This window comes from Desmodus rotundus, chromosome 10, assembly GCF_022682495.2.
Source record: "Desmodus rotundus isolate HL8 chromosome 10, HLdesRot8A.1, whole genome shotgun sequence".
Lineage (NCBI taxonomy): Eukaryota > Metazoa > Chordata > Mammalia > Chiroptera > Phyllostomidae > Desmodus > Desmodus rotundus.
The window spans coordinates 2,934,633-2,959,412 of record NC_071396.1 but is presented as its reverse complement, the minus strand read 5'-3'; the positions used below and the strand labels follow the sequence as shown (position 1 = coordinate 2,959,412).

Here is a 24,780-nt window from a genome sequence, read left to right as displayed (position 1 = left end):
GGTAAAGAAAAAGAGAAAATTTGCTCTTGGGTTGACAGCCAGTCCATCTCACTCATCACTATACCCCTCCTGCCTGGAATCAGCAGTCGCCCACAGTAGGACTCAATAAAAACGTTTGAATGAGAAAATGGGAGTGAAAACTGATATACTTGACCTTCTTTATAAAACATTGATTTTAAGAAATGACTTCACAGACTGAAAAGTCATAGGTTGAGGATAATGGTGGGAATGCAATGGAAAATAGTTGATAACCTCGTAGTAACTTTGTACAGTGGCAGATGGTTATTGGACTTATTATGGCGAGCACTTCATAAGATAATGATACAGATATATGTGTGTGTGTGTGTGTCACGTCATTATGTTGCACACCTGAAACTGACAGAACTATATTTTAATGAAAAAATAAAATTGGAGAATGTTCAAAGTTTTGGTGTTTTAACTTTAAAATAGAGGATTTCAAAGCATTATGTTCTTAAGTAGTCTGTAAGGATGGAGTTTAAAATGATGTCTATGTGGGTGTTACATGGGAAATGAAGAAATTATTCAGCAGGAAAAACTCACACCTCAGCATTTGGTGAAAGCCAAGCCTTGCGCACACATATGTTATTTAGAAACAGCTAAAATCATTTCCAATATTTATATTGCTTGGAAATATTTTTCCACTCTCTTTTTCGGGTAGGAAAAAGTGAGGCATTAGAATGTCTGGTGTTGCATTAAAAAGTAGATGGTGGCTCAGCTGAAACCCAACCTTCATTTTTCAGTAAATCCTTTCTCCAGGATGTGTGTGTGTGCAGAAATGCGTGTGTGTGTGTGAGGATGGATTTTCAACAGTACTTTTTTATACTGGTGACCACGACTGCCCACTGTCAGAAAAACATGTTTATGCAATATTGTCGATGATTAATGTTAAAAGGTATTTACTTCTGCCTATCCTTTTAACTTTATTGCAATAGATTTTTTTTAATTCCCCAAACTAACTCCTACTGTTCTGGAATGATTCATTCTTCCTGGCATATTTTAGTTATGATTTAGGAAGTATTTAACTCAGTCAACACTTTCCTATTCTTCCTTTCATTCATGAACTACAACTCAAATTCTGTTTCTTATGAAATAAAATGATCAAAGCATGGGAATAAGATTCACGGAAAATTCAAACTCACTTGCAAATTGATTTTTATATTCTTTCCTCCTACTTGTGGGTGCAATTTATCAACTTAACATTCGTTAAAATGAAGTGGGACATTTTCAGAGGACCCAGGAGGAGAAAAGGAAATTTGTGGATAAAGCTGGGAGAATTGAACATTCACAGACAACACAACACTTTATTTGAGGGGTGAGAATCGACTGTTAACCGAATATGGCAGTTGATTTACTGACACAACGTGGATTCACCTCCCACTGACTTTCTGAGTAATTTCATTTGGCTCTGAGACAAACAGCAAACCTTTAAATTCAGCTTAATTGCAGACCACAGTCCTTTTGTTGAGTCCATTCAAGGTTTTTCACTAAAGGGTTTCTTTCCTTAGTAAAGTACATATCTTTCCTTCTCTGCTTTATTTTGTGCAGTTTTTTTAGTTTTGTTTTGTTTTCTAATGAATTTTGGAATATTGAGCTGAAAAAGAAACGCGAGCCTGCTTTTATTCCGATTAAATTCGGCACTCCGAAAACACGTCTGACAACTAAACTGCTGGGATGTCTTGCCTTTTGCCTCACAGTTTTGGAACTAAACGGAGACAATTTAGGGAGGGCTCAACAAAGTGGAGTCATAATCTGCTTTCCAGGTGACTTCTGACAGAGAGCTGACCTTGGAAGTCCTTTCCCAGAATTGCGAGTCCCACACGAGGTTGACAAAGCATAAAAGTTGGTGTCAAACCCCCGTCTGAGGTTAGCCACAGTGTGGGAGCCTGCCGCCACCTCTTCTTACATTATACTCCCAGCTGCCACCTCGTAAACACCAAGTGCTTTGGTAAAAATATTTCTCACTGGCAAAGACGTTTCACATAACCAAAGCTACACTGCCAGTCAACTTTTGATCTCCAGAGACTGGCAAAAATAAGGCAATAGAAAGAATCTTTTTAAAGTAGTGATATTGTGTAAATGCTCCTTAGTTGTTTTATCCACTCATCTATTGTTGGATACTTGGGCTGTGGAATACTACTCAGCTGTAAAAAAGAAAAATTTACCCTCTGCAACAGTACAGACAGACCTGGAGAACATTATGCTGAGTGAAATAAGCCAGTCAGAGAAAGACAAATACCATACGATTTCACACATGTGTGGAATCTAATAAACAAACTGAGCAAGCAAGGGAAATGGGGAGAGACTCATAGATGGAGAGCATGCTGACAGCTACTAGTGGGGGGAGGTTCGGGGGTGGAGGGATCAAGCAAGAAGGAAAAAGGACTCATGGACGTGGTCAGGAGTGTGGTGATTGCTGGAGGCGGGGGTATAAGGGAACTAAAAGGCAATGTCAAAAAAATACAATAAAAATTTAAAAAGTAAATAACATAGTGATATGTACAAGAATGTTGGCACCGATGTACTAGTGAGGAAACGAGTGAGTTTAGGCTGACATCAGAGGTGTGAAGATGTGGGTGCCTCCTGCAGCAGGCGGCCAGCAAACGCTATTGCAAATGTGCTGGGTTGTGTGTGAATACCCAGGGAAAAGGGAGGGAGCGTTTTTGAAACACTAAGTGAAACTTGATCTTAGCATGGACTAGGGTTGTGTTGGTGGGTCAGCCTGGGATATGCAGGGCATGTGACCTATAGGACTTGGTGGATTGGATGCAGAAGATGGAAGACCAACTCCTAGGTTTTGGGCGCGAGTTCCAAGGAGATGGTGTTGGGAAGAATGGGGGAGAAACAGATTCGACCTTAGAAAAAGTCAGCTATTTCTAGATATCTTCACGTTGAGACAGCTACCGGAAACCCAACAGGAGGCATTGACTGCAGGGAGAGAGACAGGGGACTGGGGCCATGGTGGGGACTGGGGAAGAGGTTTGATTTTGGAAATCAGGAGTGGATGAGCTCCCCGAAGGAAAAGGTGCATAGGCAGTAGCAGAGAATCCAGTGTGTGGACAACGGCAACTTCATTTCTTGCTTTCCAATGCCTGTCTTTTTAATTTATTTTTGTAGCCTTACTGCACTTCTTAGGGTTTCCAAGGAAAGGCTGAGTTAAAGTGGCTTCAGCAGGCACCCTTGTTTATACCTAATCATAAAGATAGCCTTTCCTTACGTGATCGATGTTCTGTTCCCCCAGGTTATTTCGTAGATAACCCGCCTTAGGTTAAGGAGTTCTTTAGTCGTACTTTTCTTACATTTTTTCTTTCTTTTTCTTTTTCCTTAATTGTGAGTGGATATTGAATTCTCCCTCAAATGCTTTTTTAAATATCCATTGAAATGTTAATAATATTTTTTTCCTTTAACATGATGTATTTCTGGAATAATTTAAAGCTGGTTATTTATTTTTAAATACCATATTTTTCAGACTATAAGATGCATTTTCCCCCCAAATTTGGGAGGAAAATGGGGGTGCATCTTATAGTCTGAAGGTAGCTTACGTTTACATTGGTGAAATATTATGTTGTTTATGTTATTAAATATTTACTACATTTTTTGCTTCAAAAATTTTTTTCCTAGTTTCCTCCTCTAAAACCTAGGTGCATCTTATCGTCTGAAAAATACAGTAATGAACATTACTTTGTTCATTTTGCTAATATATTTATATCAGTTTTTCAACAAAGTTCATCAATTAAATTAATTTATTATTATTTCTCATGCTGTCCTCGATGAGTTTTATATCAAGTTTATGTTAGCCCCCTAAAATGAGTTGAGGAGATATCTTTCTCTCTCTATTCTCTGTAAAATATGGGCGTGCTAAGAATGACGTGCTTTTTGAATGTCTGTAATGAGTTGTTTGTAAAATATCACAGGCATTCCCCAGTTACTTTTGCTGCAAACGAAGGTCATGTAAATTTGTTAGGAGAATGAAAGTGGGCATTTGAGAGCAATGATAATCGTCAATTCAATAGGTACCAGTTACTAGTGGCAGCTGTACATATGAGAACCTAACAACCCTGAGGGGTAGTGTCTCTTACTGTCTTCATTTTATATTTTGAAGAACTCAGGCTTAGAGAGATTAAAAAGCCTGAGATATGCAGTTATATACGGTAGAACAAAGATTTTGACTGATGGTCGTTTTCTAGGATTCGTAATATTAATCTCTTTCCGTGGACAGTTTATTATAAGAAGGACAAATTGCTGGAAATATGCTTTGTTTTTCTTTGAGTCAACTTGAGTTTTTTGTTACTTGAATCTCATTATGATTTATAGTGTACATGGGTTCATATGCAGAAATCTCTCCTCATAACTATTCTTTTAGTAAACATTTTATTCTTTCTGTCTATCTTTAGGCTTCCTGGTTCCACATTCCCCTCTTGGCGAAAGGAGGGGGTGCGTGTCTTCTCTATTGCTGAAGGCATGTCCATGGGACCTTCTCCCTGTGATCAGTGTGTAGATGGTTATTTTAATTATAGTTAATAGTATAATAATTTATGTGGCCATTCAGTCACATGATAGTGTAATGATTCAATACTTGAATAAATGGCTACAGTCATTTCTCTCAGGACAGAAGGACCCTTAAATGGTTTGAATGGTAGATTTGCAGAAAGTATAGCTGCTAGGTTGCTACATTATTTTTGCTTTCTAACAAGTCAAATTTTGAAGTTTCCCCTTTCTACCTATTAAAAACGTTCATCTATGTTTTAAAAATACATCAGAGTTACAGTAAAAGTTCCACAATTTAGGGTGAATTAAAGAGGCTATTTTAAAGAACTGGAAATAACATATTTTATATCGTGTGGTAACTAGAGTCATGCATTTAATACCTATGGGGATACAAGGACAATAATCACAGTTACAAACAATAGTAGTTACCTACTGCTGTATAACAAAGTACTCCAAAATTTAGTGACTTCAGTGACCACCATTTTACTTCCCCAAATTTTGTGGTCAACATAGTCCTTGGGTTGCCTGGCAGGTTAGTTGGGAGACAGAGAAGCAGGGTGCCCCCCACTTTCCCTGGGATGTTTTATCCTTGAAAAGCTAAATCAGGACTTTTCACATGCAGTGTCTTGGCAGGGGGCCAATGAAGGGCAAGTAGAGCTGCCCCGTCCACTGCGGATTAACTTCTGAAGTCATACGTCATTTCTATCTCATTCTATTGGTCAGAGCCGGTCACAAGACAACCCATATTCAGGTCTGGGAAAACAGAGCCCACCTCCCTGCGGAGGGAGCTGCCAAATCATGTGGCAGGGGGACAGACCCAGGGAGGATGCCCATGGGTGACTGTTATCTCACCAATCCACTGCACAGACTAAGCGACAGCTTGAAACCCCGCCTTTTGAATGGTAAACTCCATAATCCTTTTAATCCCATGCTGAGGTATAAATATATGATATTGTTTTGGGAGTCTCAAACACCACTCTAAACTGTTTTTATGGCATTTTAATGAAATTAGGTGCTTTCGTTTTTTCGTAAAATAAAGAGTTCCTCCAAGATATAATCTCAACCACAAAGTAGTACAGGTGAAAAGAAATTTCAGCAGATGCCATAAGTGAGAAACAGTAAGATAAACTCTTGGGATAGAATTTTAAAATATTCCATTCATTTCAATGAGCTTATCAAAGTAATGGCAAAAGAAAAATATGGAAGAGAATCAATACAAAGAGTCTTCATAATTTTCTGTTTGTAACGGAAACTCTTTCAGTGATGTTAACCTGTTGTGAGCAGATCAATGAGTTGTCAAAGAAGGGAAGAAAAACCAAAGTCTGCTCTGAGTTTTAGTTATTAACACATTTCAAATTAAAGTTGTCTCTCCAAACTAGGTGTCGTTTCAAGATCCACATTCAGTGTCCATTTATTGAACACCTAACATGTTGTAGACATTTTTTATGTGATCCTTATTGCTAATCCTAACCAATGGAGTAGACACTTCATATATATTACAGTCATTTAACAGGAGAGGAGAAGAGGGCTTAGAATACAGATTTGCCCAGCTAAATCCTGAGCGGGGGCATTCAGATTTAAATTCATATTTTTAGGACCTGGCCTAGTGCTATGTCATTACGGCCTTCCTCAAAATCTTATCATAGCAAGGCATTATCAGAATGATGAAAATTTGCAAAAATATCCCTTTAGCCAAAATAATAATAATAATAATAATATAATAATAATAATAATAAGGCAGCTTAGTTACAAAGTTCTTTTAATAAAAAAAATGACATTCTCTGAAGGCTAATTACTTGTATAACAGGTAATAGATGGAATACTTTAATTTTACAAAATCTTCTATGAAGAAGATACTGTTATTTTTAATTTTCATTTCAGGAAACAGGCTTAAAGAAACCCTGGCGCCAGCTCTAACCATTTAAATCAGAATCCCCTAAGTTAGTACTTTTAAAAAAATTTACCAAAGAGATACTAAAATGCAGCCAAAGTTGAGAGCCATTGGTTTAAATTGTATGCTGTTCATTTTCAGAAAAAAATGGCGTCATTAGTCTCAAAGCTAAAGGATAAAAGAACAAATTAAATAGCAATAATTTCATGTCTTTCTTTTTTTTTTAATTTTAATTTTTTATTGTTATTCAATTACAGTTGTGTGCCTTTTCTCCCCAGACGGTGAGGGACAAATATCATGTCTTTCTTATTAGCATTTAAAAGTGTTTATAATTTTTCATTTTCATGAATTTCATTCATTTTTATATAAGGTAATCATTTTAAGATATGTGAACACCTTTTGAAGAAAATATATTTTGAAAATACATAGTTAAAATGATTTATATTTAATGACCTTTGAACTTTAGAGTATTCAGGTGAAATATAATATAAAAAACAGAAGGTATGACTCATAGATACAGAGAACAGACTGACAGCTGTTAGAGGGGAGGGGAGTTGGGAGTTGGGTGAAAAAAGTGAAGGAATTAACCCCACCAAAAACCCAAAACTCATAGACTAGCACCAGTATGGTGATGAGCAGAGGGAAAGGGGGTGGGGGAGGTGGAAGAGGGTAAAGGGGGGTAAATGGAGATGGAAGGAGACTTGACTTGGGGCGATGAACAAATACAATATATAAATTATGTATTGTAGAACTGTACACCTGACCCGTACAATTTTATTAACCAATGTCATCCCAATAAATTCCATAAAAATTTCAAAAAAAATACAATAATAAATAACAATACCAGAATTCTAACAATGCATATTACTGCCTTGATCAAAATTAGTTCCTACAGAAGCATTCAGGAAAAAAATGAAGTGCCATTTTATTGTTTAAGTTTCTAACAGTTTAAAATATAATCTCATGTGAATAATTATTTTAAAAACCATGTCTCCATAAAAAATGTATGTCTTTTTCTAGAATCATTTTCAAATCTACCGCCCAATCAAATTTATTTAAATATACTTGAATATACTTTAATATATTACTGAATTATATTGTAAGTTTCTATGTGTAAGTTTATATAAATAATCTATAGCAAGGTCTTATCCATATGGAAGTGTAAGTACACAAACATACAAAACACTCGCATCCTGTGTCTACATCATGCACAAGTTATCACTGCTAATCGATTCAGGCTTAATAAATATCCAGTAACTTCAACTGCTAAAAATCACCAAATTATATAACGAAGTAAGATTCACCCGAAATCATTATCTTGTCACAGTTTCATGTGAATAAATTCTCTAACAACAAGCAGATGAGAAAAAGACAATCTTCTGTTCAGTGGAAACATGAATCTAATAAGCTGCCACTAACTTCAGAGACATAATTCTCACAATCACAGCAGGAGTCTGAGAAAACTCAAAAGGATTTTATTTTAGACTAAACTTACCAGCAAACTTGATATGAAATTTATTTTCAGGCTTTAATATCTGGACATACAAAGGACAATTTGGAGCAAAATCTTTGACAGCCCACGCTCTCAAAATTGTTTGGTGGTCCTGAAATGATAAAACCGAAATATCACGGAAAATGTGTATACACATTTAGCACAGTCGGGCACTGCATGACTAAAGTGGGGTGTTCGGACCGAACCCCCATCCACAACGCAGTCTCTACAAGAAGATACAAACAAAGCAAGATGACCTAGATATTTTTGCAAAAAAAAAAAAAAAAGTGCTTATTAACCTTTGGTGAATCAGAGAGCAGAGTTTCATTACTTAATTCCATTTTGGATTTACTGTCCTGGTAGAATTTCAGCCAAGCCCTGGGGGAGGAGGGGCGAGTGGACGGTGGGAACAGTGGAAGCCGCTTCTCTGGGGGAAACAGTGTCTGCAGCAGCGAGGAAGCCAGGCCCTTCCTAGGACACAACATCTGACATGGTGGAGACCTGTCACCGAGCTGTATGGTGGCTTCTGTGCTAATGTTGGTAGCTACTTAGCATATTAGCAACATTTTCCTGGGTTTTATGTTTTTTTATTTTCTTTTTTTAAAAATTATTTTTTATTGATTATGCTATGGCATTGGCCCAATTTTTCCCCCTTTGCCCTCCTCCACCCAGCACCCGCCACTCCCTCAGACCACCCCCGCCCCATCGTCAGGTCCATAAGTCATGCCTGTAAGTCTTAATTGGATCACGGTGCCCCCCCAGCTCCGAGCACAGTAGCTGTAGCCTGCCTCTGTTTTGTAATGAAGTCCCTAAAGCCTGTTTCTCCAAGGGCTGCAGACTCTGCTATGAGACCTCACTCACATGAACACGGAACAGCTGACTGTCCAGTCTTCGCTGCAGGAGCAGACAGACTATGTTCTCGGTGCCTCAGATGACGCCAGTTTTTCTTCTTCACCCTTTCTGTCCATCCAGACCTGTAACTTCACTCAGTTCCCAGGACCCAGGTCCTTCTCCTTGCCCCTCTGCTCAAGGTGACCCAAACTCTATGGTTGCCAGGATGATATGGTTTTACTTATGTTTCCTCTGGCTTCCTCTTTTTTGTTGGTTTTTTGTTTGGTTCTTCATTTATTATTTTTTTGTTGTTAGAAATTTTCTTAAATGTCTAGAGACCCCTGTTGTCTGAACACAGGGAGGAGTGAAGAACTCCAAAGGTGTCTGGGACCTGAGTGGGCCCTTATCTACACTTGGACTTCACTTCAGGAACTCCAGACCTGATATCAACGTTGACCCGTGTTTTACCTCTCATGACTATGTGGCATTCTCTCTTGTGATGGACCCTTTCCCCAGAGAAGATTCCCCCCACTCTTGTGCCAGCAGGGATGTGGGTCTGGCTCTTAGGGTTCTGGGTCCTGCGGGAGAAGCACCTCACACTCAGTGAGGCAAGGTGCTCTTTAATTCCTATAGTTCTGAGGGAGGGGTATTCCTGGATTAAATTCTCCAAATAGCAAGCTGCTTCTCCCAGGGCAGGGGCAGTGACCAGCAATGAACGTGTGGTTCACAGATTCTGACCATTTCTCTTACAGACTCATAATCCCCGTTCACATGTTTAGTCCTACATACAGCCCTACCCGAAGGCCTCTTTCCTGAGACTTTTGAGCTTCCATTGCAGAAAGCTGGCTTTTGGATTTTTTTCCTTTCTCAACTTGAACTTTAATTTCCTTCTGTCTGTGAAGTCAGTTACCACTCATCTCTCTGCGTTCCAGCATCCGAACTTGCACTAGCATTTTCTCATCTACCGCCTCCTCCGTCCTCCTGGGTGGAATGTTGTCACTCCTTCCCTGTCAGTCTAGCAGTACGTCAGGTGTGATGGAATGTACAGGCTACCTGGAAGTCCCCAGGTCCACATTGTCAAGCGTACTCTAAAAGACTTTAGGTCATGGCTGGTGTAGCTTAGTGGATTAAGCACGGGACTGCGAACCAAAGGGTCACCGGTTTGATTCCTAGGCAGGGCACACACCTGGGATGCAGGCCTGGTCCCCAGCAGGGGGTGTGTGAGAGGCAACCACACACTGACATTTCTCTCCCTCTCTTCTCTTTCCCTTCCCCCCTCTCTAAAATAGATAAATAAAATCCTTAAAAAAAAAAAAAAAAAAGCTCTTACAAAAAGCTCTTACGCATGGGTTTCCTAGTGATTCCTTTGTAACTCAAAAACATTACAGATACTGGGATACTGCAAGTGTTCCAACACAGAGTTACCGCTTAGGAACACAGGGTACACAATGACCCAGGTTAAACAGTCATGGAAACGGGAGTAAGAAGTTCAGGCCAGGGGGTGAGGACCACAGAATACCTTCCCACATGAAGGCCTTACAGTCCTAAATTAACGTAAAAGGGAAGCCTCTTGCACGTCCTGAAAGAGCCACACATATTTTGCCTTGTCCCAGTCACTGTGGAAGTCACCAAGGACTCATTTGTCTGTAGACTCCAGATATGACCAGAGATGGACTCATTGGCGAGGAAGCCCAAGTTAGCAGTACCTATTCACCAAAATGATAAAGCATTTCTTATACTTAATAAAGTTAAAATGATAAAATTAAGAAGTTATAATTTGATAAACTACCATTTAATTAAACATTTATAGAAATTTAGGCTTAAATATACATCATAAAGGTCACATAAGCCAAAGGTTACCAAGTTGAGATGTGGTTGAAAAGCACCTGGGATGTTTTTAAAGGACACATATTTCGATCCCCAGCCCATATAGTCTGAACAGAGTTTTCGTGAACGCCTGGATTTTACTAATTTCTCAACTGATTCTAATGCAGATTCCCTGGCCCAGCCGCCTTGTCTGTAACTTGAGAAAACCAAGACCATTTTAACAAAATCACATAGCATAAGGGATATGAAATACAATATGGTCTTGTTTATATATATACATGACTGATTTTATTCTGATCAACAGAAACCCCAAGTATTAGTACAAACTACTTCAAAAAACCTTTGTTGACACTGTCTGTGAGCCCACTAAACTTGCAATATGGCAAAGATAGTTTCAAGATACTTCTTTTTAGGAAAATTTTATTGTCATCAGTATTTAGTGCTGAAAGATTAAAAATAATTAAAAAAATTTTTTTTTAAATCTGTGCAGGTGGAAAGAAAACAATTCCTAGCAGAGATTTGAGAGACTCACAGAGGATGTTCGATCCACTTCACAGCGGCTGCTCAGAATAAAACAGGCCTCGGCGTCGTCCATCCTGAATGCGGAGAGAAAAACAACGTAATCGCACACTGAAAGGCCTGATGTTGTCTGAAAAACAGGGTTTCAGTGTGTAGTCCCAGGCACACCAACTAAATGTGAACTCTGAGTCTTCTTTCACTGAAATGAAAGTTGGATTTCAAGGTCACGACTGCTTTTGGCTATAAATAAGATCATTGTTGAACTGGCTTTATAGCTCCATAGTTTATAATGGCAGTAGTAAAAAAGTCATGTTGTGATTTTTATTATATATTTTCGTATAGTGCACGACCTTGAATAATACTTTCCCTCAATGTCATTCTGTTACCATGTTGATAAGATGTCATAGGAACTTAACTCTTTTCTTATCAGTCCGCCTATGGTAAAAAGTGGTTTTATTGTACATCCTTACAACTCCAGGGTACATGTGAAGATATATTTAAACCTTTAAAAGCAACAGCAAACACCAAGCAAAGTCACCTCTGCTAGGAATCTCCTCTGGCTTCTGAAACCATGGAGGTGGTTTTGCAGACGCCCTGCCTCCCTGACATCTCCAGCTCATCGACAACAGCCGAGCAAGCCACGCACACCACGGTGACTGTGGCGTGTGGATACGATCTCTGCCCACCCTCGCACGGAGAAACTGGGGCAAACACACTGATTTCCTATTTTTAGCCTTTCCAGTTGACCGGCGCTGGGACTCAGGCAAAACTCTGCATCCCAACGTACTGCAGCTCGCCTCGCAACACTGAACAAGGGAAAAATTTGGAGGAGGGAAATGATACCAAGCACCGTCAGATGGAAAACGATTGGAGTGGGGGGGGGGCGTGCAGGTACCTACTTTGCTCTCAGCAGATCCTGGTCTTTCAGGGCTGAGCCTTGAAGGTAGATGACCCTCTGTGACCACATCGGGATCTGCAGCACCCTCCGCACCTGCACGTCCATTTCCGTAGGACACAAAATCACCACGTAATAATCCTGTGCGAACAAAGAGGACAGCGGAAGAGAACCGGTGCTGCTCGCTTTTATGCTAAATAGGCACGTGGAATGTCGAACAGCGTCCTGAAAGATGACGGACTAGAAGGGAAGTCTGGATAGTAAACATAAGTACGCATCTATAACCCTACATTAAAAAACAAGACTCTAATAAACAAAACCGAGATGGATAAATCTCATAAATCAATACTTCCGTCCTGGCCTTTTTAAATCTCGTTAGTACTATGAAGAGGAGGCGATTCATGCTTATAGTCAGCACACACTTCTAGTCTCTGAATTGTTCATCTTTAGGCTAATTCTAAAATATACGTAACATGTCAGGCTAAAAAGCTTAGGCATAAACTCATACTTCAAACATTTACTTTTAGAATAAAAACTGATGGTGATTTACATCATTTGGTAGTATGCATGGGTAGTATTGGAAATTTTCTGATATCTGAATGGATAAGGATTTATCAAAATATTGATAAGGCTGACGAAGTAATAACGAGTGTGAGATCAAATATTTCAAAATAATGGTCCTTTGGAGAAAATATAACGGTGGTATTCGTGAGAAGACGCTTTAAAACAACTGATCCACAGGGATTACTGTTCTCTGGTAAGCACTGGTCATTTATCACTAGGGGGGTGGGGAGAAAATGCAGGCAACTGTAATCGAATAACAATAAAAAAATGTTTTTTTTTAATATAAATAAATAAAAAATATATCTAGTGAACTTTTTTAGAGTTTTAAGAATTCTCCATATTGATTTTAGAATAATATCAGTAAGTTACCAGGGATCAGAATTTTCCTCCAAATAGATTTTCTTTATAGGTTATAAAGTTATTTAATATTAAAATAAAATCTGAAGGTATTTAATATGAAAATAAAAAACCCAACAACTAAATATGGGGCTTCTCCAAAAAATCCAAGTTAATTTATATGAAAGCAAAAGAATGTATTACATAACTCAGGTATCACTTATAAATAAGATTTTTTCATATAAAAATTGTATTTAAAAGCTCTTCGAAGCATTGATGAAAAAAGTCTATTTGAAAGAGAGATAATTAGATATACTCAGTACTGTTTTGACCTCAGGATCATCCAACTTTGTGGCACAAATTCATGGAAGAAAAACAAGATATTCAAGTAGTTCTCTGCTGTTTGGACGGAACTTAGTGCTTTAAGCAGCAACTATTACCTCCTTTACGTTGGCCCAGTACTGTGGCAAGTAAAAAAGTTATGTGAGCATTTTATCTGCATCGACAAATGAAGAGAATTTTCTGAATCCATGTTTTTAATTCAACTAGTGACTGTCCCATTTTTGGTCATTTATTGCAACTCTAAAGTTGACCTAGTTGTCCTCCGGGAAACAAAAGGAAAGAACAGAACTTCCAGACTTCCATGTCTGAACCGGCAACACTTGGTAAAACTGACAGGTTAAAGTGAGCAGATGATATTGAAATGATTTGTTCATTGTTTTATTATATTTTATGTTTAATTTCACTGTTTCATAAAAATATTATTTCCGCATTACCCCAGGGAGAAAAATGTCAGTCATTTTAATTCAGAGAAACCTTTCTTGGTAGCATTAACATAATTCCACCTGTCTTTTAGTGTAGGTACAGAAGGAAACTAAAATACCGTGTATTCCTTCAGCATTTTTTCTATGTTCCTGGTTATATTTATAGTTCCTCATTTACACTTTCTCAAATGGACATTGACTGTGTATTAGTAGCTGGGATCCGGTATAATGCACAACATAACAAAATGTACCTGCAGCCTTGGATGAGCATAGAATTCATTTAAAAAATCCATGAGTAAGTCAATCTTCAGTGAGCTGACACAAAGAACCACATGCTTTTCCGTTTGGGCTCTGTGTCGACTGTAATTTCCCCCTGATTTTTGCCTCTCCATCCACAGATAGGCCAGCTGTTCAAACTGGAGAAATTTTTCACACATAAAGAGAAAACACAGGACATGAAAACAAAAATCAGTGCCACCCATCCTTGTTTGGGAGGCACGCTCAATTCCTTACACGGCGCTCGCCAGGACCGAGACTACCAGTGCCCTCTTCCACAGCACCTGTCCCGCGATGCTGTGGGGGTCTCTGTGCCACCCAGGGGCTCCCGGTGGCTCTAAGGAAACATACTCATCAGTTTTCCTATGATATCATGGCAGGACATTAAGGTTTGGGCCTCGGCTTCGAGTAGAGTATGCAGCTGTGACACGCCACACGCCGAGTCAAAGAGAAGAGTCTCCTCAGCATTTCTTCCACATGCCTCTGTCAGGGTTGCCCCAAATCTCGTGCATTCCGGTAACCTCACGGCAGCAACCCAGAGGGCCATATCCCAGCTGTGCAGTGGCTGGGGGAAGCCTCGGGTGTTGGGGAGAGAGTAGGGGAGGGACACGGGAGGACTGGGCAGCCGTGGGAAGATCATTTTTATACCTACACGAAGTGTGTTTAGAGAGAGCCGGTGGCCAAGGTTTGCGGTGGAGTGTACAGGTTAGGTTTGTATTTGCCACTTCCTGTTCCGAACCGGCCCACCCATACTCACCCAAAGCTCCTTTGTAGGAACCATCAAGAGATTGTATCGATGTATCTTATGCCTCATTTTATATCTCTCTCCCTTTGCGAGTACCTTATCCACTCCCCAAATGCTACATAGCAGTTCTATATCCTCTTCAGGTTTTATTTTAGTTGACTAATACATGCGATCAGTTTTTACTCATTAAGATGTTTGGCTTTTAGACTACAAGAGTCCAGGGAAATCAACCCTTCACAAGTTTCTTTCCTTGATCTATCTATCATTTCTGATTAAAAACTGCATCATCCTATGCTCCTATCATAGACAAATGCCCGATATTCAAAAGAAACCTCTTGAAAAGTTGAAATGAGATGGGAACCATGACTTGAGTGCAGGGGAAAAACCCTCAGTGTCTAATATAATGAAGAGATTCTTTTCTGAGACAATTTTAATGCGTTGACTACATACAATAATAGCATGTAAGATATTAAAGTACCGCCCTGTATTTTTTATTCAACACGTGGCTTTATAAGCCCCCCCCCATTTCCAGACGGTCCGCCACGGCGATGTGTACCTGAATGGGCAGAACCACAAGTGCGACGCAGATCATAGCCACCACGAAGAGCTTGGAGGGCCATGTTTCCGGGGTGACGTCCCCAAAGCCCACCGTAGAAAAGGTCACGATGCAGAAATACAGGGAGTCGAAGAGGTTCAGCTTCTTGCCTATTCGCTCCAGATGCTGGATCCCGCAAATGCTGCAGACACAAGGGTGCATTATGATGAAAAAGTGTCCGCGGGGGCACCTCACTTCTCGCCCTTGAGTGTTTGAAAGTTCAAGCGCATTTCATAAAAGACATTTGATCGTTGGGATCTGATATTGTACATCCTCCCTCAGGAAAACATAATTATTAAGTTCTTTCTACATTAACCAGATAAAGTTTTATTTTGAAGTAAAAAATACATATATACCTTCAGGATAGGTGGGTACGTAGTTTATCGCTGCTCTGTTATACAAGGCTTGAGGCTAAGACGGTTTTAGCGCTGAAACACCCTTGATTTGCATCATGCATAAACATTGTTTCTCTCATGTATTAGCTATTTTTCCTAGAACTGCAACATGCCACACGAGGATTTGAAGCTATTTCGTGATTATAATCCATTTTAATATAGATTGCTATCTTACTTCATTCACAGATGTCCTCAGAGTCACTATTAAATGAAAACCGCCTCTTCTCCCTGACCATAACTGATGAATTTCAGTTAATTGATATTTTGTGTCTGTACCCAGAAGTGATTTTCATGATGGGCACATTTTCCAATCAACTAAATCCAAGAATGTGCTGACATACAGCACATTCATAGTCAAAATATCCCATTTTGTCTTATTTTAAAGGAGATGCATCTTTTCAGTTAAACTATTTAAGTGATATCCTGAATTGCAAGTAGCAGAAGAATTTACTAAGGTCGAATTTAAAATAAATAATTATAGCTGGTGGATATTAGTAAGCATTCTGTTATCTTTAAATTTTGTACTAATGAAAACTAATATTGTTTTGTGACTGAGCAGTAATATTTAAACTGACTTTAAATGCTTGATTGTAGTAGATATCTAATTGTAACAATATTTTTGTTGATTAACCTGTATCCCCTGTCTAAACATTTTAAATAATGTACCGCAATTTAAAACAGAAAATAATTAACCAACCACACCATGTCCTCTATTTAATTGTTTGTTTAGTTAGTAGGCATAAAAGTTGCTCAGATTCATTTGTAGTGATTGAGTCTGAAATGAAAAGTAGCAAGTAAATATAACTTTCTTATAATTCCTCTCTTGTAAAAATACCTGTAAGTGTCAAATAAAAAAATGTTTGCTATAAAATCAAAAGGTGCTAAGAATTTTTACTTAAATATTTTATAATGAAAAATGAGTAACCTAGTATCATGCAGGGGTGTTCAACTGTTTGGCATCTCCGGGCCACATCGGAAGGAGAAGAGATGTCTTGGGCCAAACATTAAATACATTGAGACATGAAATCACAAAACAACCTCATCATGTTTTAAGCACACTTCCGATTTGGTGTTGGCCCACATTCACAGCCAACCTGGGCGGCATGCAGCCCATGGGCTGCGGGTTGGACACCCTGAGTTGTCTCTATTTGTGCAAATCCATCCCCTACGGGTGTATTAGTGCCAAGCATGCGCTCTCTGTTGGCCATGCATGAGTGTGACACCCATCTGTCTACTCCTAAAGTGCATGATTTTGACCTTGCTTTGTAATACTTCTGCCAATAACAGCATCACAAATTAACAATCAAGCATTTAACTTATAACCTGAGGAATGCTAACTAATGTAATTTCTTAAGCTTTTCAAACTTTCTGCTCCTCCACAGAAAATTAAATGTACTATTAATTTCATGTGGTTATGATGTGAAACGCCAGACACATAGTAACACTCAACAACTCCAGGAGCAATTTTGTTATTTATAATCCAGCCCTGCAGGAAAGAAAGCAAAGCGCAAAAATGAGTCAAATGTAAGGATCCAATATCTGCACAAAAAGATGGCAAAGCCTTTGTTTTCCACCTGACAACAGACTCGGGGACTGTGAGGAAGTCGTGTGTCTGGTCCTCTTTCCTGTGGATTTACTAACAGTTATTAGTGGCAACAGTAGCCACGAACGAGTCGCTATAACCTTGTCCAATCTTCTACGGAGCCTGCAAGCCTCAGCTGCTGTGGAGATACGGACAGGCTGGGAGCGGGGCAGAGAGAAGGGTTAGGCAATTTGCAATGTACACCCATAATCTTTAACTGTTCACAAAGACCAGTCCTGATGACATTAGCCGACCTTTGGAGAGAGTTCACTGCCGTCACTTACCGAAACTGACAACCAATTCTTGGTAAGGAAGTTGGGAAAAATGTCAATATCAGGCCAGTGACTCATTATAAAAAGAGCTGCTTGTCCCTGAGATTGCTTGAATGAAAGAATTTCCATTGTAATTGTATAAAAAACTGCATATACGTATATCATACATACATATATTTATAATTATGTAATCCACTGACATAGGTAACTACTAAGTATACCATTATATGGTAATATTTTAAGATTTAAATGTTAAAATAGTAAATTTGGGGGGAAAACACCAATAGAATTTATCTTTTTATATTATTTTACATAGATACTTACACTTCACCTTATCATTTAAACAGCTATTTAATGTAACTTAGGGATTTTTTTTATTTTATGACAGTTGTTATTAATGAAATATATCTGCTTTTTTTAGACATTCCGTGCATTTTTGGGGACACAGAACACCCTCCATGCACATACTTTGTTGCTGGCGTGATTGTGGCTGATTTCACAATACTGAGCTTAAAGTGGACTTTCAAACTATTTCACTTTCCCATTTCTGCCTTAACGCAATTCCCTTTTACCTGAATGCCCATGGAGACAATGTTTGTCTTAAAGATTACTGTCACAGAACTCAAACCCTGTAGGAATTTGACAGCCTGGTACTTTGAGGTCTTCCTACCTCAGTGTGGGCGTGTACTTATACCACGCAAGCCAGAGGGCGAGACGCCAGCTAGTCAAACGTGACCTTAAACGCATACCCAGAACTTGATAATCACCAACGTACGCTAGAAGCGTAGAGACATGTTCTCGGGAATTCAGATCACCTCATATGATCCATGAGGATAGCAGACTGACTAAATAAGTAGAAGCATTTGAAACAAGTACGGCTCGGGAGAGGGGTCACGTTTCATTTGGTTTTCAGTTAGTATTTGTTGATCTTCCCGTATGACCTACAGATATCAGGGGATAAAGTCAACAAATAATAATGACACAAGTCAGGAATATTAGACAAGTTTTGATGTAGGGAGGGGTAAGAATTATTTCATTTTTGGATATGCTGAATCTATCGTTCCTACATTCAATCCAATGTGACAAAGTATTTTATTAATATGCATATACCTATAATAAGGCATTCCTACACTCCTAGAGTAAACCCTACTTGGTGGTAACTTTGTTACAGATCTAATATTTTTAATTCCAAAAGTAATAATATGCACGTATTACAAGACAAATAATAAATATGTAAATGAGAATTTAATAATATCAACACACTCCTATCTACCTTTGAGGTAATTACTATTTAGTTCAGTTTTTTTTTCTCCTTGTTTAATATTTGTTTTGTTTTTAATGAAAATGCACTTTTGATTTGTATTGGCAATGTATTGCTATAGGAGTTTTACATCCATCTTTTTAAAGGGATCTGCTCTGTAGTTCCATCTCTCAATATATGTTCCTTGAAAAGCCAATTTGGCAGAAGATGTTAACCAGACACTAAGTTCTGCCGTCAAATACATTCTGCAACTCTGAGTTAAGCATATTTTATTTAGCAAAGACTTTTCAGATATTTTTAACGAGTGTGTGTTTATCACAGTTCTAAGAGTGGAATTTTTATAGGATTAACCGCACATAGCTGCCAAAGTTCTTAGTTTGGACAGAGTATCTCAGAGGATTAGGGTTTTATGAACTGAACGATGAGAACATTAGCTCCTACTTTGTGCTTTGTCAGAGTTTGTTGGAATCACAGTTTAGTTTAATTATTAGGTGACATGGATACCATTTTACCTTTGCCCATGCCCTAGATCACACTGCGCCGGATTAACTGTCCCCTGAAGAAATTGAACCGTGGAACTGTCAGGCCCTGAAGTTTTATTTATTTTTCAATGGAAATGAAAAGATATAGTTTTAAAATGCCACCTGTACCCTTCATCTCAATTTAATATTGCCTAAAACCCCATACGTACGCCTTTTGGAATGACCGACTGTTACGCCCAGAGATTCAGAAGAATCGTTATGCGTTGCTCATCATTCTCTGGTGTTTACTGACTTCCTACAAATCTGACTTCCTGCAAATCTGAACTTCGACCACATTTAACAAAGTGCAGTTTATAAAGACGGCCCCACAGCAGCCCCACTGAACGCCGGACCAGCACCGAAGCAGCTTCTTGTCCCTGCTCACAAAGAAGCGAGGAGAAGAGAACAGCTTCTTCATAAACACTGCAATTATTTAAAATGGGGACCACCAAAATGAGCATGCCATATGGAAAGGAAGACTCCAAACAGTATCTCATTTTAAAAAGTTGAATTCTACTGTTTTTTTTGTTAACTGCAATACTGTTAAATGTCGCAAAAGATAATTTCAGTTAAAGAAACTATGCTAACACATGCAGAAATCATAACATTTATTTTAAAAGAATTATGGCCCCTTTTGCACTAAATCCATACAGCCATGATATATATGTAAAAATACCAAGCATTTAATTTCATATTATCCTTAGAAATAAAAGGACGCCTATAAAGTGAAATGTATTTCTTTAGCCTCATTTTAACAAAATATCCCTCCACTTAGAAGAGCTACCATCGTAATGTACAGATTTTAAAACCCACTTTTTGATTCTTTTACTCACCCAGTGAGTAAAGATCCACCACAACACGAGAGAGGTCATCTAAGACCACAGCATCATTGACAGACGGCTAAGAGTTCGTTATTGTCTCCAGTGCTCCAAATAAACCGACTGCACATTGTCCCTCGCCAGTCCTACAGAATATATTTCTTCTCACAAAATTACATTCAATGGGTTTATTGCATTTCATCTCCTTTCACCATTAATTGATTGAAACAAAATAAAAAACATCTGCTGAACGATCTTGGAAAATCTCTCATAGATTCATCAGCCCATGGGCATGACTATTGTAACGCATCCAGATGGAAGCCGAATTTTCCTTGATGCCACTGTGCATGGTGAGAAGGATGAAACTTACAATCACATCATATTTTGTTCTGTTTGTGCTCCTCAGGGTATATGCGGAACTGAGCATATACTCATATTCACCCATATCAATCTACTAAGAAATGTGTACTGTGTCTTAACACAGGAGGTATTTTCCACTGCAAATTGGGGGAAAAGTAGACAAATAAAAAAATAAGGCAGTAAGATAAAAGAAATGATGAAAATAGATTAAACCAGGTAAAATAAGGAGGCAAAATCATTACAATCAAAAGAGATAACATGGTGAAGTCAAGAATCAAGTAAAATCAGAACGATGTTCTCTCCTTTAAACTCTCACCCGAGGAAACGCCAATATTAAGAAATTAAAACATTACTGAGAAAAATGAGGACCTATATCACCATCAAAAGTATTACAATTATTTCCATTATTTTAAAACAAAGCAACATGAATAAGGCAGTTAATAAAGACGTATAACTTAATCACCTTATATTCATGTTAATTAATTTTTTAAAGTAATGTTAATTACTTTTAATTAAAAGTAATTTAATTAATTACTTTTTGCTTCTTTGGAAAACTGTTAGGGTTTTTTCTTTCCTGAATCTTCAATATAGTACTTGTAATTTTATTTTTGCTCTATTGTAGATCATTGGCATTTGAAAAAGTTTTGAATTTTTTTGTTCACCTATGTCAAGCACAGTACTAGGTACTGGGGGGTAATGGCTTCACAAAACCAGTAAGACTGCTTCCTTGATGGGGCTTCGAATCTAGAGGAAGAGATAGAAAATGATGTCTGAAGTAAAAATATATAAATATACAAGGAAAGCCCCTCAGTGCTATGGTTTCCTATTATAATGGGTTCCGGTGGGTCAGGCATCAATGAAAAAGTGACATTCACATTAGTATGAAAAGGATAGGGCAGACTTCACTCTACACAGAAGGGAGAGGGAGCAGGGAAGTTAGCGTGATGGAGAAAATCAGAAAAAAAAAGTAGAGGACTTCTGAGCAGAGGAAGGACATCAGCAGTCTGAGATGAGAATGAAAGATGGGGAGAATCCTGACTGTACTGGGAATTTAGAGCCTATTAAAAGGTTTGGTGTACATCCCAAGACATACAGGAAATCTTGAACATTGAGCAAGTGGTAACACATGGTGTTTATATTTCTCAAATGTCACTTCGGTTGCCATGACATAAATGGCTCGGGATGGAGCCAGAGCGGACATGGTATACCAGTTGCACGGCAGTCGCTCTAAGGATGTTGTGATCATTTCGACCAATGAGGTGGCAACTGAGAGGGATGGGAGTGGGCAGATTTGCAAGATATTTAGGAGGCGAAATCCATGGAATGTGTCGACTCTATATTGGGTGACAGAACAGGTATAAAGAATGATTCTGATTTGGGGGAGATTGGCCCAAAGAAGGGACAATGGTTGATGTTTCCCAGATGTGGACACTTCAAGGAGGAAATACGATGAATTAGCTTTTGTACATATGTAGTATGAGGCCTGTAACAGGAAATGTCAGAGGAAGAGTTAGAGGCTATAAAGGATGCAGTTAAAGTCATAGAATCTGGTTTAAGACAATGTGAATGGTCACACTGCCAGGTTCTTTTTGCTGTCCACCTGTAACCTGCAACGTAAACAGGAAGTGGGGGCTGTGGCCTGACCCATCTCCCATGAGATCAGCTCTTGTTAGACCAAATTCTTCCACGTAAAATGCTTATTAGTCCCTGTTCTGTAAGATCAAAAGGTCCCTGTCCTCTGTCTTTCTCTGCATTAACAACAAACACACTGAACAAGGGTCCGTTGCTTACAAGGAAAAAGTACTGATGTAGGAAGGGCAGGTTCCACTCCAGGTCTTGTGGAATCAGATGACAGCATCCTCAGATGTGTAGACCTGAGGTGCCGCGTCTCTAAGGGGTTAGGCTCCTGCGCTCACCAGACCCTCATCCTCTGATTATGCAAGAATGGAAATAACCAAACAGCACCTTCTTGCCAACCACATGTCTCAGAAATATTTCTCATTTCCCTTATGTTACCCTGTAAGAGCTGAGACGCAGGCATTGATGCTTGGAACTGCTGACAGCCTGGTCCGGGGTCCCTGATGGGGGTCCTTCAAGGCTTGTCAGCCATCCCTAGGTCTCAACGTACACAGACATGTACACCATACTCTCCTGGAATACTTACGGGATTACAAAAAAAGATAGCTAAAGTACACGACATATCCCTGGGAGGAAAATATAAACTGAAATGAAAGGGGCAAGGACCGACCGCTGAGAAACGACAGCATTCAGTATGCTATAGAGGAGGACAGGCACGCATAAACTGAGTGTATATGCGTGCGTGTGCACATGCATCTGTGAAGTATGTGTGCGCGCATGGTGTGTAGGCATGCCCATGTGCACACACGTGCTCATAACCTTCATGTACATGTGAGTGATTCTTCATGTAAAGTTTCCAGACTTTAATATTGGGAGTAACTTATACTCACTTTTTGGGTCCCACCGCGATTATCGGAGATCCCTACTAAGCACGCCCTTGCTTTATTCCCAGTAACAGAAGAGTAGAATAAGGTCAGTACATCTCAGCACCATATTCCCTCCCCCCCCTTAAAGATTTAACTTCCCAAAACATGCCAACGAACAAACAAAGCGCAGTACCTATTCTGCTTTCTTCTTTATTTGCACTTTCTCTTCCTAACTGTTAGGTTCCTTTAAAAAAGGTATTCAGTAGGAAAGCTTCAAATTCAAGTCGTGGGCAATGTAACTTCTCCTGGTGCAAAGCAGATATAGTAGAATTTTGCATTAAAAGTTCGGCTGTGGAAAACACGACTCTGGTTCAGTGTGGCTACAGTCGAGCATTTAGAGGAAGACTAATAAGGAAGATGAGGCAAGGGAAGTACCAGGGACAGGTCATGAATTACTTTATATACACATCATGGAATTTGTATTATCCTGAATACTGTAGACACAAAGGAAAAATTTCAGGTGAGAGAATGAAGGACGTGATCTAACTTGAGTTGTGATGAGCTTGTTAATAAATGTCTGTGGGCACACCAGGTAGTTGCTTTTCCCCGCCCCGAGTACCGACTGTCCTCACACCAGACCCCAGGCTGACAAACCACCTATAAGACGCTGCCCCTGCCCCTCATCCAAGTGAAGCTGCAGCTCTGAGCAGAGGGAGTAACGGATGCACAAAGCATCTCCATCCAGACCTCAACCACGTTCTCAGTGGTGAGGTCTTGCCTCTCTGCAATTCCCATTGTCTTCTTCTTGACTTTGTTTAAACTATTCTGATTCAGTTCTCAAAAGTGAGGAGCAAAGCCAACAATATTAGCTTTACACACCATTCATTCCCTTTATATATTTAAAGATATGTTTATATGGAGTAGGTAAAAGCAAAATAGAATCTGTATATGTACCAATTCTCGTCAGAAAAGGTGCAATTTAGCATTGGAGTTCTTTTTTCACTATCAAGAAATTAGTAGGTAAAGGCTCAGTTTTTATGTCCTTGCCCATGTAAAATGTGAAGTGACAAGAAAAAAATATTGGCGGATGTAAGCTGATTTTATTCATTTAACATGGTTCCACAGAAATATCTTTTTCCTTAATGCCCCATACCAAAGTTAATCCCAAATATTCGGTCTCTAGCGGACAATTTCTGGAAATCAAATAAGGCACAAAATGAACCTTTATTTTATTTTTTTCTGGAATGGTCCAAATTTAATGAGCCATTCAAAACAAAAGAGAACATTGAGCTTAATATGTTGCTTCTCATTGTACGCCATGAAAATTACTTTCTTATTTTTACATAATCATTTACTCGAATCCAACATTTTAAAATGTAGTGATAGCAGGGGGCAGGTATAAGGGGGATAGATGGCAATGGAAAAATTCAATAAAAAATAAATGTAAAAAATAGACAATAAATACAAATGTGGTATCAAAATGCCATGTTTATCAACAGAAAGTACTTTGCCATAATGGCAGCCTTTTTACTCGATCTCTACTTAAAATCAATTGACAGCGTTTTCCTAAGAGATGGCTAAGTGAACTTATCTCTATTTTACAGAGTATAACATGTACACATGAGTCTATACTATACAAGAATAATTATGTGTGAGTAAGAATACTCTTGAGCAGTATCTGGTTATTGTATTTGGAACATTCATCTAACCTTCCCATGGTGGTGGATTTAACTGCTTGTAAACTACGGTTAAGGAGATCGGTACATACGCGGAATGCTCTCTGGCTAAATAGTTATTCTTCTTTTTCACTGGAAAGTACAGCTGTTTTCCTGATCAATGCTGTTTGTTCAAAGAGCAGTTTCAGGAGGGTCAGTGCCACACTCTGA

The 24,780-nt window shown here is 38.9% G+C and overlaps 1 protein-coding gene across 2 annotated transcripts in view; it reads right to left on the bottom strand.

The window, feature by feature from the left end:
• Window positions 1–24,780, bottom strand: part of KCNT2 (potassium sodium-activated channel subfamily T member 2) — a 194,412-nt gene that overhangs the window by 77,050 nt on the left and 92,582 nt on the right. For both annotated transcript variants that reach the window (XM_024576037.4, XM_024576038.4), the window contains exons 9-13: window positions 15,203–15,383; window positions 13,877–14,041; window positions 11,966–12,102; window positions 11,080–11,143; window positions 7,893–8,001 (exon numbers count right to left, since the gene is read on the bottom strand). In XM_024576037.4, the coding sequence (XP_024431805.1) occupies window positions 7,893–8,001; window positions 11,080–11,143; window positions 11,966–12,102; window positions 13,877–14,041; window positions 15,203–15,383 (656 nt within the window). The remainder of the gene's footprint in view (window positions 1–7,892; window positions 8,002–11,079; window positions 11,144–11,965; window positions 12,103–13,876; window positions 14,042–15,202; window positions 15,384–24,780) is intronic.